Below are 18142 nucleotides of genomic sequence, written 5' to 3'. Positions count from 1 at the left end.
TGCTTCTGACTCAAGTCCTGAGCTCTCCCAAGGGAGAGAAGAGAATGTCCATTCAAATACTTGTTCCTTACTGTGTTTAATCATTGGGTGTTTGGCTTTTTTCCAAGAGAGATTTACTAGCAACTAGGAGCAGGTTCTAATGGAAAAAGGAGCAGGCTGGGAGGCAGCTTCCAGCCTCCCATTTGCCACTGACAGGAGAATGTGACCCCAAACATTTCCCCTCCCTCCCTGGGCTGACACCTAGACCTGCTCATGAAGTCATTCTGTCATTCATTTTGTAAATTAAACTCCCTTTAATAACAAATAGGGACCATTCTGAGCACTTCATGTATACTAACTTAATTACTCTTCACAGCAACTCAGAGAAGCCAATGCCCTTAGCCCTATTTTACAGATAAAGAAACTGAGTTGCAGAGAGGTTAAGTAACTTGACCAGTTCACTCACCAGACAAGTGACAGAGCCCAGGACATGTGCTGGACACCACACTCAATTCTGGGATGAAGGGGTGCAAACTGGACATGGCTCTTGGCCTCATGGAGCTTAGTTTATCTAAAACAGTCAAAATAGTCACACAAACAGAAATAAAAGTACAAACCCTGATAGGTACAAGGGGGAGGAGAGTAAATGGAGCCATGAAAGACTTAGGGCCTGATGTGGGTTAGGGGATCAGACTAGGCTTCTCTGAAGGAGAGCTGTGACTTGTTCCTTCACTGCTTTCAGGACCTTGCTCGGAGAGGGCCCCTGGTCCCTCACTGAAAACAATGCCCCCAGCACTCTTAATACCTTTACTCCCTTCTCTTTTCTTCATAGCGCTTACCACCACCACACATGTTATGAGTTTATTGTTTATATCCACCGCCCCACTCCCCACACACCTCCTGCACTAGAATGTAAGCTTTGGGAGGGCAGGGACTCTTGCTTAAACAGTGCCTGGTGTGTGATTGTTTGAAGAAATAAAGAGGAGTTAGCCAGGAGGAGAGTTCTTGGTGAGGGAGCAGCATATACAGAGGCTTTGAGGCAGGAAAGAGCCTGAATGTTCAGGGACAAAAGGAAGGCCAGTGTGACTTGCACAGGACACAGACAAGGAATCACTGAGGGGGTGAAGGGGTTGATGGCAGGTCACACAGAGCCTGGAGGCCTCTGGGAGGGGCTAGGAGGAGGGACAAGAGGGCAGTGAAGGTTTTAAGCAAGAGAATGACATGATCCAGTGTTCACTTTAAGCCATGACTAACTGCCATGTAGAGAAAGCCTTGGGGAGAAATAAGAGATGAATCGGGTCACAAGGCTACTGCAGTGGTCCGGACAAGAGGTGCTGATGCCTTAGATTAGCAGGATGGGCCTGGAGGGGTTACAACTTGTACAGAATGCATCAGGCAGTTGGGCTTTTTGCTTGGTGGCCTGTGAAGCAGCCCACTCATTTTTCCCTGTGCAACACTGCCGGAGGAGATTCCAAAACAGACTGTTCTTCCCCGAATGCGTTTTCTTTATCTCCCTGGGGCTGTTGGAGCCAGGCCCAGGAGGTAAGAGCTGAAAAGCAGTTTGAAGAAGCCAAAGAGAGGGGCCCACCATTTATGGAACACAATAGAATCTGATCCTCATTTCACAGAGGAGGAAGCTCAGGCCTCAGAGCTCACAGCAGATTTGGGGTGCAGATACCACCTCTGACTCAGAAGTCCTTACCCTTTTCTTTACCCCCTGCTGCCTTTCCATTGACATGGAGGGAAATGAAAGGATTCAAATTGGAGTCCTGGCTTTTTCTTCTGATCCTACCTTGGCTGATGTCTCCCTTGCCTGGGATTAATTCCGGAATCTAGCTTCCCTTTTCCTTCTACTGGGCATTAGCTTCTTCTCTGTAACTATGGGACTCGGTTTTGTCCTGCCTCCTCCAGCCAAGCCATCTCTGTTAATGGTTTTTGGTGTTGAGGAAGAAAATTCCAGGCCACCAGTGGTCATTCTTTGATTCACTAGGTGAACATTTATTGACTGTTTCCGGAAGAGCACTGAACCCCAGAGGGGGAGGAAGGAAGCACCACAGTGACTCAGAGCTTTTCCAGGAGCTGGCGCTGTTATTGGCACTGGAAGGCGAGCCCCCTCATTTTACAGAGATTGGAAGGGATTCAGGGCCAGCCCCCATTTCTTATTTGTGGAACACTAACCGCAGTGGGCCTGGGAAGGAAGTATGCCTGCAGCCACACGGGTAGTTTTATGGCAGAGCTCAGAGACTGCAACCCAGGCCTCTGAAGTCCCAGCTCACAATCTTCCCTTTTAGCAGGTGTTCCAGAACCTTGCTGGCTGGGATGCCAGGGTCTCACCTGAGGTTCAGATTCAGTAGATCTGGGGTGAAACCTGGGTTTCTGTACCTTTTCTAAAGTTTCATAGGGCAGGCAGATCCAAGCCAAGTTTAGGAGTTGCTGTAAGGTGCCACTGGCTCAGTGTAGATGGCAGTGGAAAGGAGGGACTGGAGTGAGTTCCGGAAAATGATGGTTTGAGCCAGAACAGAAAGAAAGTCATGAACACAAGTTATCAAAGGGGTCACTTCTCCATGGATGTCTGGGGAAGAGCTGCCAGAAGGGGCTAGGTGGAGTTTAGAGGCAGCTCGGAACCTAAGCCTCCATTTTCTCCTAGCTAAGCCTTGAGAGATGTCCCTGGGTGGCGCAAATGGCTAAGTGCCCAGCTGCTAACCAAAAGGTTGGTGGGTCGAGTCCATCCAGAGATACCTTGGAAGAAAGGCCTGGCAATCTACTTCGGAAAAATCAGCCATTGAAAACCCTACAGAGCATAGTTCTACTCTGACACACAGGGGGTCACCATGAGTTGGAATCGATTCGATGGCAGCTGGGTTTTTTTTTTTAAGCCCTAGGAGGACAGTGGGCTCTTACTTGTTGCAACTCCCTCCCTGGCAGGTATGTGAGCTGGAAGGGACCTTCACATATCTTCTGGGCCCAGGGAGAATACCAGGTGACCAATTCTGCTCACCTGTCGGTGCTCTGTTTCTCCACTGGTTTCGGTTGTAATTGTTTTTGTCTCCAACTTCCCTGAAGAGCAAGACCTGTGCTTTCATTTGGTTGCTTGAGAAGTCCTGGCACCAATGGTTAGTGAGGGCCTGAGTTCTGGAGGGCCTTGTTGAATGAGAACAGCTGCTATTTCTCCAACCCCTTTAAGCCAGGGGTCCAGAGTCTCCGCAGGCATGTGCTTCTCCATCCCCTTGGCCTTCCTGATGGAGGCCAAGCAGCTGTTGGTCTGTTGCCACAGATGGTGATCCAAGGCTCTGAGAAGGGAAGAGAGTCATTAGGTTACCCTGGGACAGAGATGAGCCTGAAATTTATATCCGTGTCCTGGTCTCTGTCCAAAGTTCTCCTGACCCCATTCTGTAGAAAAACAATAGTATGATAATCAAAATATCAGTTCTTATTGGCTCTAAATTGATTGACCTATAGACAGATTCACCTTCCTCATTTTGTCTTACTTAGTCTAAAGGTAGAGTCCTGGTGGCACAGTGGTTAAGGGCTCAGCTGCTAACCAAAAGGTTGGCAGTTTGAATCCACCAGGCACTTCTTGGAAACCCTATGGGGCAGTTCTACTCTGTCCTATAGGGTTGCTATGAGTCAGAATTGACTAGGCGGCAGCAGGTTTGGGTTTTTTTTTGTTTGTTTAGTCTAAAGGTAAATTAATTTTTCATTCCCTGAGTACATTAAGTAGAGCCCTGGTGGCATAGTGGTTAAGAACTCAGCTGCTAACCAAAAGGTTGGCGGTTTGAATCCACCAGCCAGTCCTTGGAAACCCTATGGGGCAGTTCTACTCTATCGTATGGGGTTGCTATGAGTCAGAATTGATTCAGTGGTAACGAGTTTGGAGTACATTAAAGGCACAGGTCTAGGCTAGGGAGCTGGGAGCCTTGAATTTCATCTGGGGTATGCTAATAGCTATGGCCCTGGGTAAGGCCCTACCCCTCTCTGGCCCTCAGTCTTCACAGCTTTAAATGAAGAGTTAAGTTGATCCCAAGCCATGCTATACATCAGAACTGCCTGGGCAGCTCCACCCCCAGAGATCCTTATTCGTTTGGTCTCAGGAGGGGTCTACGAGTCCCTGGGTGGCGCAAACAGTTAAGTGCTTGACTACTAACTGAAAGGTTGGTGGTTTGAACCCACTCGGCAGCACCACAGAAGAAGGGAGTAGCCATCTGCTTTCATAAAGATTACAGCCAAAAAAAAAAAAAAAACCCTAATGGAGCAGTTCTACTCTGTAACACAAGGGGTGGACATGAGTCAGAATCGATTAGATGGCAATGGATTTGGATTTTGCTACTAACTGAAAGGTGGTTGGTTCAAACCCACCCAGAGGCATTGTGGAAGAAAGGCCTGGCAATCTGCTTCTGAAAGGTCACAGCCTTGAAAATCCTATGAAGTACAGTTCTACTCTGCAACACATGGGGTTGCCATGAGTTGGAGTCAACTCCATGGCAACTGGTTTTTCAGTTTAGGAGGGGTCCTGGCACCTGTGTACAGAGAGGGTAGAGGTTGCCTCAGCCAGATGGTCTTTGAGGCCCCTTCAGCCGAGCCTGGCAAAGTTGGGTGACCGGGTGACAGCGGCTTGCATTCAGTGATATGAGGTCAGGGACCTGTGGGGAGCTGGCCTTTGCCCCTCCTCTAGGCCCTGGCTTGTCTTCAAGGCACACTCCATTCCTCTACATTGGTCATTCTGCAGAAGAGGAGCTGATTGCCCTTGCATTATGGACAGCAGTACTCAGTTAGGTCTCCTCCATTTGGGTGGTGACTCTGGTGAATATTTCCGTCTCTACCCCTGGCCTCCCTGTGTGAGAATGATCCTAGGCAGATTTAAACTTCTCCGTTGGTGCCTCTGCCACCCCAAGCCACCCACCCACCCGCTCAGCCCACATCTGAAGGCTGCCTCCCCTTGTCATTTGGTGTGACCTCAGGGGAGGCAAACTCATTTCAGAATAAGCTCGAGGAAAGTGTAATTAGGACAGTAATCTGCTGTTTAACAAAAAAAAAAAAGAGTCCTATGACAGAGCTCAAGGTCCTGGAGAATTGATTTGCTATCAAAGGAAGAGTGGAAAAGAGCTGGTCTTCCGTTTAATTTCTTCTAGCCTAGGGATCAAAATCCAGTCAATGGGAGCCCCATTGACTCCAGAAAATGCAACCTGACTTTTGGAAGCCTATGGTGAGGTAGGAAACCCTGGCGGTGTAGTGGTTAAGAGCTACAGCTGCTAACCAAAAGGTCGGCAGTTTGAATCCACCAGGCGCTCCTTGGAAACTCTATGGGGCAGTTCTACTCTGTCCTATAGGGTCCTTATGAGTAGTGATCGATTCCACAGCAACGGGTTTGGTTTTTTGGTTTATTGTGAGATAGTATGAGGGGGCAGGAATGGGGACGTGACTTCATGAAAGGTTTTTTTTTTCTTAACCCCCACTTACCACCTGACCTCACCTTTCTCACTGCTATTTATTGGACACTTACCATGTCTCACGCTGTGCTGTTGTTGTCAGCTGCCACTGAGTCGACTCTGACTCCTGGCAACCTTACATACAACAGAGTGAAGCGTTGCCCAGTCCTGCGTCATCCTCACAATTGCTGGCATGTTCAAATTCATTGTTGTGGCTATTGTGCCAGTCTGTCTCACTAAGGGTCTCCCCTGCCCTTGTTGGCCCTCTGCTTCACCAAACATGATGTTCTCTTCCAGCGTTTGATCCTTCCTGATGACGTGCCCCAAGCCAGCGAGTCGGACAGTGTAGTCAGGCCGTGTGTGAAGGACTTTATGTGTGTTTCCCATTCAGCCTTTACAACAACCTTGTGAGGCAGGTTTTGCTATTCCCATTTTATGGATAGTGAAACAAGGTTCAGAGAGACAAGTGACCTGCCCAGTGTCACAAGATTAAGTGGAGGAGCTGGGATTGAAGTCCAGCCTCCTCTATGGCCTGTGTTCCTGACCTCTGTGCTGCACTGCTGCTTCACTGTCAGGGGGAGCCACAGATCACTGCAGAGCTCAGAGTCCCCTCCTGGCCTGTCATCCTTCCCCTCGTACTCCTCCTTGGCAAAATCCGGGCTTCTCTAAAAGTTCAAGTTTAGCACTGCCGAACCCAAGCCACTGCTTGCCGCTGAGCCCCATCTAGGCCATTTCTTGGTTGAGCTGGAGGGATTAGACATCTCAGTCTAGACCAGCCACCCATGTGGCCCTCAGGTTGGTGCTTAGGGTGGGGTGGGCAGACAGACCTTCCTGTGGAGAGGGAAGTTGGAGCAAGAGGGCCCAGACCCTGGGGTCTGTTTGTAATCTTTGCTGTGACCCACTGTGGTGGTTCCAGCTAGGCCCTTTCTTTCCCATGAGCCTCACTGTCCCAGATTAGAGAGTGGAGGCTGTGATTACATTGTTCTTCCTCATCAGGGGCATCTGGACTTGACCTGGGTTCCCCACAGGGGGGTGAGTGCCTCCTTTCTGCCATCAGGCAAACTGCCTCCTCCAGAAAGCACTCTTTGCTTAACAGCACCTGACCAGGTTCTTGCCTGCTTAAGATTTTGACTGCTAAATTTATACTGTGTTAGTCTGCCTGCTTTAGGAGTATCTTTAAAAGAATACTGGAGGCTTTTTGTGGAGGTGTTCTCTTTCTCCAGGTGGACCCAGTTCTCCTCAAGCTCAGGCTTGACTGTCAGTGACTGGGCCATATCTCCCCTCCATCTCTCTGCCTCCCACTCCCCCCAGTCATCCAGCGCCAACACTGATCAGCCCTGTTCTTGTCTGACCAGCATGTCCTTCTTTCCTTCCTCTGGTAGTGGTTGAGCTGGCCTTACTCTCCAGTGACTCCCTGGCTCCTGGTTCTGAGTGTTCTGACCTCCCTCTTTCCTGGGCAAGATGTTCCTGGTGGGCCTGACAGGGGGCATTGCCTCGGGCAAGAGCTCAGTGACCCAGGTGTTCCAGCAGCTGGGCTGTGCAGTGATTGATGTGGACGTCATTGCCCGGCATGGTGAGTTGCAGGAAGGGGCTTCAGGGGGATTGTACACATCGGCTCCCCTGTGCGCCCTCTCTTCTACCATGCCTCACCCTTTTCATTTCTCACCTGAAGGCCTCAGGGGAGGCAAAGGCTTTCCTGCCTCCCCCTGTCTGTTCTGTTCACTCTCCTGTCTAATTGGGAGTGCCCTTGACCATCACTGACAAGAAGAGTCTCTGCCTTCTGTTCCCTAACTGCTTTCCCTCCCCTCGTTTGTTGTTCTGTTTTTTTAACTTTGTTGTTATTGTTGAGAATATACACAGCAAAACGTACACCAATTCAACAGTTTCTGCATGTACAATTCAGTGACGCTGATTACATTCTTCGAGTTGTGCAACCATTTTCACCCTCCTTTTCCAAGTTGTTCCTCCCTCGTTGACATTAACTCACTGCCCACAGGTTACCTATCTGATCTTTTGAGTTGCTGTTGTCAGTTTGATCCCATATAGATAGATCTTAAAAAAGCACAGTGTTCAAGGTTCTTTACTAGTTAAACTAAACTATTGTTTGGTTTTCAGAAGACTTCAGGGGATATTTTTAGTTTAAGGTTTAAAGATTATCTTAGGACAATAGTTTCAGGGGAGCAGGAGACCAGTGGGATGCAGACCCCAAATTCTCGTAAAAAGACCAGACTTAATGGTCTGACTGAGACTAGAAGGGTCCCGGTGGTCATGGCCCCCAGACCTTCTGAACAGGAACCATTCCCAAAGCCAACTCTTCAGACAGGGATTGGACTGGACAATAGGATAGAAAAAGATGCTGGTGAAGAATGAACTTCTTGGATCAAGTAGACACTTGAGACTATGTTGGCATCTCCTATCTGGAGGGGAGATGAGAGGGCAGAGGGGGTCAGAAGCTGGCAGAATGGACACGAAAAGAGAGAGTAGAGGGAAGGAGCGGGCTGTCTCATTAGGGGGAGAGCAATTAGGAGTATATAACAAGGTGTATATAAATTTTTTTATGAGACTGATTTGTGAGCTTTCACTAAAGGCACAATAAAAAAAAAAGTAGTTTCAGGGGTTTATCCAGCCTCCGTGACTCTAGGAGGTCTGGAGTCCTCCCCTCATTTTGTTTTTGCTCCAACTGTAAGAAGCACCCCTTGGATTCTTCTATCATCTTGCCTCTAGTTAATTGGGGTCCCTCTGGCTGACCTGGAGGCTCCCGAGAGTGACCTAGCCTCCTCCCTGTGCCACAGTGGTCCAGCCAGGATACCCTGCCCACCGGCGCATTGTGGAGGCCTTCGGCACTGAAGTCTTGCTAGAGAATGGTGACATCAACCGCAAGGTCCTGGGGGACCTGATCTTTAACCAGCCTGACCTGCGGCGGCTGCTCAACACCATCACCCACCCTGAGATCCACAAGGAAATGATGAAAGAGACCTTCAAGTACTTTCTCCGGGGTAAGACTCAGGGGCCAGGGGCAAAGCCCACGCCGTCCAGGGCCAGGGCCCTTTTCTGCAGAAAGCTTGGCCAGGGCATGCGAGCTGGTTATTCAGGCTGGTCCATTCACACTGTTCATTGGCACCTCCCCCCATGCAGAGCCCTGTACCAGCCCCAGAGGAAAGAAGTACATGATCCCTGACTCTTAGGGTGGTTGACAGTTTAATGAGAAGAAACACATGAGGCTTTTGATTCATGATCCCTAGGAAGTAAGTTGATTTTTCTGGTGGGGATGAGAGTGATAATAGCTGATGACTGATGAAGTCCTAAGAGTTGAGTTCAGGTCCTAGCTCTCCCAGTGTCTCCCTGTGTGACTTGGCAGAGTGGTCCAGCCCCTTAGCCTCTTTCCTCAACTGTGCAGTGAGGATAACAATGCTGACCTTGGAAAGCTGTTGGAAGGACTAAAAGTCCACTCTAGGGACAATCAGTCACTACACAAATATAAACCGTGGTCAGAGTCAGATTTGGAAATGGTTGAGCCGCCGCCTGGGAAAGTAAGTTTGTAGGTGGAATGGAAGTTGGGGAGGGACCAAGATGGCCAGGGCAGGTGGTAGAGGAGGTAGAGGAGTTCTAATTGGGGGACGGTTATACAGAGGTAGGACTCAGTGATCAGAGTCAGCCTGGCATGTGCAAGGACTGCCAGGAGGTGTGCCTGGCTAGAAGCAGGGGAGAGGGTTTGAAAAGCAAGGGCCTGTGGTCATTGTCCAGAACCTTGCTTGTACAACTGTTAGCAGCCTTTCCCAAGCCAGACACCCCGGTACAAGCCCAGTTCTTGTGTTGGGTGACCTGATACTTCCTGTCCAAGATGGGGTCAGCTCACCAGGAGCATTGGAAAAGCAGAGAGCAGGGGCTCAGGATCAGGCAAGAGGCTGGCTTGGGGCCCGGTGAGTCTGCTGCCAGCCTTTGGCATACGTGGCCTCCAACAATGGCCTTGGTGCTGAAGGCTTGGCTGTCTGTCAGTCACTGTCAGTCACGATGGAGACTTTCCTACCTGGAGGGCATGGGGAGCCGTCTAAGTTTTCTTCAGGCCTTTGTACTGTGATGGTCAAAGCCCTTTTTCTCCCAGCTTCTCATGTACAGAGTGAGGAATCCTTCCCACCCTCACTCTCTCCAGAAGGAGATGGTGACTTGACAGACATCCATGACATTGAGCTCCCCAACTTCCCCAGGCTCTGGCAGGCTGGAACTGACTCTAGACATCCTCCCCACTGGACCACCCTGCTCTCCCCCTCAGTACCTCGCCACAACCCCTCCTGCACACCCCCACCAAAGAGTCTCTGGTCGTACTGCCTTTGTCCCGCTGCCTGTCTGTCCCAGTACCCCTCCTGTCCCCTGCCCAGGAGCGGAGCCTTCTGCTTTCCATTCCTGCCCTTTTGCATTTGCTCCCAGGCCAGTTACAAGTACATCTGCAGGGCTTCGAGGCGGCGGTGGCTCTCTCCTTCTGAAATTAAACACAGGATAATGTCACCCACTCCAAAGCTCTCCCACTGTGTCATCCCACCCAGCCTCTCCCCCCTCACCTTCTCCCCCCCCCACCCCTGCCACCACCAGTTAAATAAAAGCCAGAAAGCTTTTTCCAGCTCGATAAGGTGAAAAACGGGGACGACAGCTGTGGCTTGCACAGTCCCAGTTTTTCCCTGATGAGTATAACAAATACAACTGTCAAAGTTGGTATAATCAAACGTCAGATAAGATCACCAGCTGTTGGGGAGGTCTCTGTGTAGGCAGACGGATGTCTTAATAGAGTCAGGATAGTTTGCAGAGCTTATCAAGCAGGAGGGATGTGACAGCTGAATAGCCCTTTGCCAGTGAACCAAAGAGCTGGCCACGAGCTCCCGAGAGGGCCAAGGAGAAAGGCCAGTGAGAGGAGAGGTGGCGACGGGAGTGGGGCAGGAAAGGGAGATAAGAGGCCCGGAGAGGATCTGGTCTTAGCTGGCGCTCTGAGGTGGGGCCGCAGGGTGGTGCCCAGCACTGCTGACCCCCCTTCTCCCGAGAACAGTGGCCATAATACCCATCATTTATGGAGCACTTAGCAAGGCTGGCGGAGGGAGTGCCGGCTGGTTTGCATGCACTTGCTTATTTAATCCTTACCATCATCCCGTGGGAAACCCTGGTGACGTAGTGGTTAAGTGCTATGGCTGCTAATCAAAAGGTCAGTAGTTCGAATCTGCCAGGTGCTCCTTGGAAACTCTATGGGGCCGTTCTACTCTGTCCTATAGGGTCGCTATGAGTCGGAATCAACTCAATGGCAGTGGGTTGGGTTGGTTGGATCATACTGTGAGGTGGGTGGTTTTATTTTACTCACACAGATGAATTCGTTAATGGGCCCAAGGTCACATGTTGGGCAAGTGGGGGGCTACAAGCCAACCTGTGTTACCAGAATCCGTGCTCTTGACCACCTCATTCAGCTGAGGGCATCTCTTGGGCTTCCTGGGCAGCAGGTCCTGGGGGCCAGGAAACCCAGCAGGTGGGGTTGCCTCCCCAGTTCCCTGCATCACCTTGAGCGCCACATTCCCTGTGACACCCATGGAGTTGGTGTGTGTCTGGTTCTGTGGTTGAAAGTGTGTGGAGTCTGGTATGATCCCACCAGGGTATAGTCTGTGCCCCATCCAGGCCAGCTGTCTCTGTGTAGAAGCCATCCTGTCCCTTATCCTCACTGCTCCCCTGCTCCCTGCCAGCTTTTTCACACATACACAGGAGTTGCTGGCCTAAGGAGAACTAGGAGGGTGTAGGCCACAGTGTTTCTGGGCAAGCGGCCCAGGGAACATGCCCGCTCACAGTGGTGAGGGTGCCGCCTTTGACTGGCCTTGGCTTGTTAGTGGGAAGTTCAGCCAGTGCCTTTTGCCTCATTTGAGTTAGTTATATAGTATCAGTCATAGCTAGCCCTGCCACCTCCAGACCCAGTCCCCACAATCCCTGGCCGGAGGTCTGCCTCTGATGCCAAGAAGCAACCTCTTTCGTTTTGGGGCTGCTGCCCCGGTGAGTTGGTTGAGATAGTCACAGCAGACTTCTCCAGTAGGGGCCAGGCTCAGACTAGGTTCTTGCGGGGGAACCTATCCTTTTGGTCTTTTAGAGCAAAAGTAAAATGAAGTAGGGCAGAAAGGGCCATTACTCCTGAAAACTCTCCCCAGTCTCCTGTAACTTTGGCTGTGTCATTTTCCTGCTCGGAAATCACAACTCCTTGGGTTCAGGATCAAGGCCAACTCACCCCTTTGTGTCTACTCTGACCACCTTGTCAGTTTCGCCTCACACTGCAGGAGGCCTGCACTTCAGCTAGACAGGAGACGCCTCACTGCTCACTGTGCTTGGCTGTCCCCACGCTGGGATCCTCCTTCCACCCTCTCATTTTCAAGTGTCGGACGTCTACCCCCTTTTTAAGGCCAGTACAAATGCCATCCTTCATACAAGTCTTCTGTGGGCATCCAGTCAGAGATGATTTTCTATGGCATTCTGTTCTGAATGGCATTGGAACTGGCTAGTGTTCAGGCTGTCCTTTCTGTCCCCACACCTGGCACATAGTCACCTTCAGTACGTTCTTTCAGAACTGAACTTGTGGGTTTTCCGGCCTCTTCCCAGGATACCGCTATGTGATTCTGGATATCCCCCTGCTGTTTGAGACCAAGAAGCTGCTCAAGTACATGAAACACACCGTGGTAGTGTACTGGTGAGTATGTGGCCTGGCCCAGCCCCAGTGAGGCTGGGAAGGAGCACCCCTGGAGTACCCGTTCCTTGCGGTGGCCAGGAGGCACAGGAGGTTTGGCAGCAGTGCCCAGAGCCTATAGAAACTGACCTTCTTGCCCGACCCAGATATGTCTGGGGGTAGGTGTGGGATTCAGACTCTTGTCTGCACACCACCACCCTTGGTTCTGTAAGTGCTTGAGAAGTGTTCCCCCTGCTGGCCATTAGTGGCAGTTCAGCCCAGATACCTGGTCCTCCTGGGCTGTTGTTAGGTGCCCTCAATTCGGTTCCCACTCAGCAGACCCCATGGACAACAGAACGAAACACTGCCAGGTCCTGCGCCACCCTCACAATCATTGCTATGCTTGAGCCCATTGTTGCAGCCACTGTGTCAGTCCATCTTGTTGAGGGCGTTCGTGTTTTTCGCTGACCCTATACCAAGCATGATGTCCTTCCCCAGGGACTGGTCCCTCCTGACAAATGTCCAAAGAATGTGAGACGTAGTTGTTATTCACATTCACTGGATCCCTTTTCCCTCCTATAGCACTTCTCAGCTTTCCAAAGCAACTCACACATTTATTGCTTCACTCACTTTACTTTTCAACAGGAGGTGGTCAGGGCAGGGGTTGATACCTCTAAGTTGCAGAAGAGAAAACTGAAGGAGGGAGTTAAGGAATTTGTCCAGGATCACCTATTGGCAATGGCTGAACAGAAAGTTGCATGGAGGGAAGTGTCAGAGCCCAGCTAAGGAAGGAGCTTTGTTCTCAGAATCCCCCAGGACATGAAGCAAACCAGAATCCAGGTTTGGCAAACAGAGGAGGATCAAGCTGTCGGAGAAAAATGAGTCACAGTCGCAGCAGGGTGAGAGAGTAGATGAGGCTGCAGAGTGTCTCTGCCTCCCAGAAACTTCCTGGATGCCACCCACAGTGCAGCAGGCGCATAGGTGGGCACTTGGCTCTGCAGGTATTTTGGGCACAGGGTGGTTCTCAAGAGACTAATGCGTGAGAGGCTTCTAGCACACTGGGTGGGGCCTAGAGTCCTGTCTCAGTGCCCTGAGCATCACCTTCCGCTGCCCAACTCCCCACCATGGGCCGTCCTTAAAGCCCAGTATGAATCCTGTGAACCTGGTGTGGGGGCTCAGGCATCCTTCTCAGCTCCCCCACTGGCCTGCGTCTCCCCATGAAAACTTGCAGCTTCTCTGGGTTCTTTGTTCCCTGTTTGTGAAAGACTGTCAACTGAGGCCAAAGGGGCCCGACAAGACCTGGAATCCTCCTTGCCTTGGAATCTTAACACAATTGGAACTTTGTTCCTGGGGATTAAAAAAAAAGAAGGCTCTTAGCGTGTCGGTAAGGAAACAGAACAGGCCCATAACGAGACTTCAGAACGTGCAGTGCGTTTGTAATCACAGGTGACCTCACGCCTACCCTTGCCACTCTCTCTTCGTGCGTTTTCCTTTTCAGTTGCTCCATTTGCTAAGAGCAGAGATAGCTGTGGCTTCTGGCGGATGAGCGGGTCTTTTTAGCCTCTGCCTCCTCACCAAGAGATCGGCATTAGCGCCACTTTCCAGCCAGAGAAGCCTTTGCCAGAATCCTGGGTGCCGGGCCTGCCCCCACATTGAGGACACATGGGTGTATGACTCTTGAGAGAGTCCAGAGAGCTAGGAGGGGGTGATTATTTGCTTTTCACTAAAGGGATCTATACTTTACAAAAGTAAGTGTCCCCTCATGGATTCTTTTAATGGCAAGTGACCCCTGGTGCATCTGAAGTAATAATGGCATTTACCAAAGTGTAATTACACCAAAATGTGATTATTCACATTTCATGAGGCACTTGCCAATAGTGGAATAGGTGTTTAGGGGAAAATACCATTACCACAAATAGCAGCAAGTCTTAAGCAAACCATAACAGGACTATTTCTGGGCCCCAGCCCAGGGCTAGGGAAGGATGCTGCCTTCACATCCCAGAGGCCTTTGCGTCTCAGCTGTACTCTCAGAAGAATGTGCACCCACAGAGCCCTGAGCTATCTCCACTGTCTTACCCAGATTTTCCCAGCCGCATTTGTGGTCTCCCTGACTAAGTTTGGATAGTCCTTGCTCTCAGCCAAGCAGAGATTGGCCCCATGACCTCAACAGTACACTGTCCCCCAAAGGAAATCAGTGGCCTCTTGCAGTTCATTGTCAGGGAGGGGTGGGCTGCCACTCCCACATATGTCTGGCTTTGCCTAGTTTGCTTCCTAGGGTCCCTAAGAGGGGACCAAACTGCAGTGATCAAATCCTTCCTCCTTATAACTGGAGAAATTTAGGTCTAGTAGCAAAGCAGAGAGGCCCCAGATGGCAGAAAACAGCTCTGCAGCCCTTTCCCCACTTGTCCCCACCGAGGGGCTTAGGAAGCCCAGAGGGCCAGAGTGGTGGTGGAGAGGAGTCCATTCCCGAGGACTGATCACAGCCAGCCAAGCCAGGTGGCTCCGTGCAGCCAAAGACAGGAGAGGAAGCTTGCAGAGGGAGGTGGAAGGACCCAGATGGTAATATCAGGGTGGGTAAAAGAGATCTTTTTTCAGTTTCCTTTGGAGTTGCAAGACCTGGGTATTGTTCGGCTTAACGCAGTGCTTATCCTGTCCTAAGGACTGAGGGATCCAAGTCCCAAGTCCTGGCACCTTTTGAAGCACCTTGGGCCTGCCCCTTGTATTCATCAGTAGCATCAAACACAGCATCTCAGCACACCCAGCTCTAGATGTGTGTGACGTGGGGAAGCAGAGGGGCCCCTGTGGTGGTTCAGGAAGCTATTCTTGATGCAGTAGGCCCAGCCCCCAGGGAACTGAAGGGGATGTTTAACTTGCAGGCACAGGCCTTTCAGTAAAGGTCACCCATCCACGGATCCAGGACGTAGCTGATTCCAGGTGATCAAATCTCCCATCTTATAGTTGGGGAACCTCAGGCCTAGTGGCAAAGCAGAAAGACCCCAGATGGCAGAAAATAGCTGCTGTAAGCGTTCCCCCCCGCCCCCTGCTTTTGCTTATATCGAGGGGCTTAGGCAGCCCACAGAGCCACCAGGGTGCTCACAAGGAGTGGTGTGAGGGGGGAATAGCTAGTGAGTTTCCAAGCCACTCTCCCGGGGGATGGAACTTGAGTATCCTAGAGGGGGATAGGATTCCAAGAAAGGTCCAGTCCCCAGACCCTGTTCCAGGCTGGGGCCGACAGGGCTGCCGCAGCCCTATAACTTGCTAAGGGAGGGAGGCTGGGCCTGCAGTGCCTGAGCAGCCCTCTTACCCCGTTTGTAGTGACCGGGATACACAGTTGAGACGGCTGATGCAGCGGAACAAGCTGAACCGCCAGGAGGCAGAGGCCCGCATCTCAGCCCAGCTGCCCCTGAAGGACAAAGCCCGCATGGCCCGCCACGTTTTGGACAACTCGGGCGAGTGGAGCATCACCAAACGCCAGGTCATCCTCCTGCATGCTGAGCTGGAGCGCTCCCTAGAGTACCTGCCACTGAGGCTCAGCATCCTCACAGGCCTGGTTGGCATTGCCAGCCTCCTCTACCTGCTCACCCGCTACCTCCTTCCTGCCCCCTAGCTGGGCAGTCCGAGTCAGGAAGCCCCAGGTCATACCCCTCACACCGTACACACACACACTCTCAGACACGATCTGAATCTGGGCTGGGGCCTGCACTGGGTGGACCCTTCTTTGGAGAGCATCCTGTCGGAAGTGGAGAAAAAGCTGCCAGTTGCTATTCCTTCCTACCTTCCCCAAGGCTCCTCCCCTCTGGCGGCACCTACAGAACAGTATCCGTGATGGTACATAACAGCGACACTCAGGGACCGTCTGTTATAAGTATCTTGTGAGTGGGGTGGGGAACACTGTCTTGGTGGCCCTCACCAGTGTAGAGCTAGGAGGCCAAGGGTTCCCTGGGCTTGGCCCCCATCATGGCCAAAACCTCCTTAGTGGACCGTGGGGAATCCTTTTGGACCAAAGGCTGCCACCTTCAAACAGTGCAGAGAGGATTCTCTCGTGGGTAATGCTGTAGCCTAGCAGGGGCCCGGCTTCTGGGACGCCCCACCATCCTACCGTGGGACCTCTCCAGCATTCCCACACCCTGCACACCACCTGCCAGCCTTCAGCCACCCCCTGCCTCCCACTAGATGCCCCGCTTGGTATTCCACACATACTAGGCTGTTTCTGGCCTCTGTGCTTTTGCCCATGCTGCTCTCCCAAGTGGAATACCTTTCCTTTTTTTTTTTTTCTACAACTGGCTAACTCCCAGCTGAAATGTTCTGAAGCCCCAGGCTGGGTTAGGTGCTCTAGGATACCCCCCCTTGTTTTACCTTAATCCAGGGTATAGTCATCAGCCAAAAGCTGGTTGGTATCCTAGACTGTAAGGTCTTTGAGGGTAGGGACTGTGTCTTACTCATCTCTGTGTCCCTGGTGTGGAGCCTGGCTCACCATCGGTACTCAATAAAGTGTTTCCATCTGAAATACCCTGCCCTGCCTCTGTGACCCAGCACCACGGACCAGATGAGGTTCTCCAATTTGGCTGATACCATCTGGAGTTACTTGGCCTCTTCCTGGAGCGCTGGTGGTGCAGTGGTTAAGAGCTTGGCTGCTAACCAAAAGACTAGCAGTTCAAGTCCACCAGCCCTCCTTGGAAACCCTGTGGAGCAGTTCTACTCTGTCCAATAGGGTTGCTATGAGTCAGAATCAACTTGACAGCAACCAACTTGTTGGTAATGGGTTTTTTTTTTTTTTTTTTTGGCCTTTTCCCACACTGGGCCTGGGGCCCTCACTTCCCAGGCTCCAGAAGGCGCAGTAGCCCCCCTGAGTTTCCCCTGGGCCCAAGAGGATTCCAGCCACGTTCAGATGTACCTATGTGGGAGGTGGATGGAGGTGCCGGGGCAGCATCACAACCCACCCACCTCACTGCTCCATCTTCCTTCCCCAACCCAGTTAGACCGGTTTAGACATCAGCCTTTCCTGGCCAGAGCCGGCAGGCCTGCTGATGTGTTGGTCCTGTGGCCAGCAGCCTATTAAGGCCAGAAATGAGCATGACAAATGCAGATGCTGTGATGGCCATATTTAGTGCCCCCTTTCCCAGAGCTGCTCGTTCTTCAGAGTCCAGCTCATTAACTCACTACAAACCCCTACGGGGCAAAGAAGGGTTGGGCAAGGAAGTGGGGACCTTTGGGGTGGGGGGCTCGGGCCAACAGGGAAGGATGAGAACAGCCTGCTGCTTCCCCGGTTTGGTGGGACCTGGCAGAAGGGAGGCAAAGGGGAGGAAAGGGATAGACCCCTCCCACACTGTTACCCCAGTGACTGAGAAAATGACTCCTCATTCATTCCTGTGGATGCTGGGCTCTGTGTTGGACGTGGGACACCCTATAGGTAACACAGCATCAGTTATTCCAGTTCACAGAAGAGAAAACAGTCTGAAGAGGTTTGATTCCGGTCACAGAGCCAGGCTTCAGAACTCTGCCTCGTGCCTCTGAGTCTTTTCTCTGGAGAAACAGAAGACCTGGGAGTGGGTTCAGACACTGTTGCCTACTTGCTGTGTGACCTACTGGCCTCGGTTTCTTCTATAACGTGGGCTTCGTGAAGCTTACGTCATAGGGCCTAATAAATGGAGGATGGAAAATCCTTTGCAAACTTCAAATTTCCAGAGAATTATTTTCTTCCCTATCTCCGTCTGCTGACACTGATGCAGTGCTATCAGAGGGTGGCCAGGCTGCAAGGTGTGGCGAGATTCTGTCCTGCCTTTGCCCTGGTCCCATTCTCCCTCTCCTCAGGCCTTCCTCCTCTGCTGTTCCCTCTCCCAAGCTTGGTGGTCCAAGGTGGCCTTAGAGCAAGGACTGCTTACCCTGGGTGTGACCTCATGTTTAGGCCATGTGTGGAGCCTAGAACCAGGAGACTACTCACCAAGGTAAGCATGGGTTTACTTGTGCTTATCTACTAATCTGTAGCGCCCAGTTTCACTACAGATCACTAAATAAGCCCAAGTAAGCCGGTGTTCACCTTGTTTACTGGGTAACTTACCCC

The 18142-nt window shown here is 51.4% G+C and overlaps 1 protein-coding gene across 4 annotated transcripts in view; it reads left to right on the top strand.

Annotated features, from left to right (window-relative positions):
• The window catches only part of DCAKD (dephospho-CoA kinase domain containing), a 30372-nt gene extending 12622 nt beyond the window's left edge, over positions 1-17750 (top strand). For 3 of the 4 annotated variants that reach the window (XM_049860230.1, XM_049860229.1, XM_049860228.1), the window contains 4 exons: positions 6788-6978; positions 8198-8401; positions 12018-12105; positions 15397-17750. In XM_049860230.1, coding sequence (XP_049716187.1) covers positions 6867-6978; positions 8198-8401; positions 12018-12105; positions 15397-15688 — 696 coding nt within the window. In that variant the 5' untranslated portion in view covers positions 6788-6866 and the 3' untranslated portion in view covers positions 15689-17750. The remainder of the gene's footprint in view (positions 1-6787; positions 6979-8197; positions 8402-12017; positions 12106-15396) is intronic. The other variant, XM_049860231.1, reaches the window with a different exon arrangement.
• Positions 17751-18142: the final 392 nt, after the last annotated feature.

The sequence above is a fragment of the Elephas maximus genome, chromosome 19 (genome assembly GCF_024166365.1).
Source record: "Elephas maximus indicus isolate mEleMax1 chromosome 19, mEleMax1 primary haplotype, whole genome shotgun sequence".
Taxonomy (NCBI): Eukaryota; Metazoa; Chordata; class Mammalia; order Proboscidea; family Elephantidae; genus Elephas; species Elephas maximus.
Note: the sequence above shows the minus strand (reverse complement) of the source record. Positions and strands in the feature narration are given on the sequence as shown.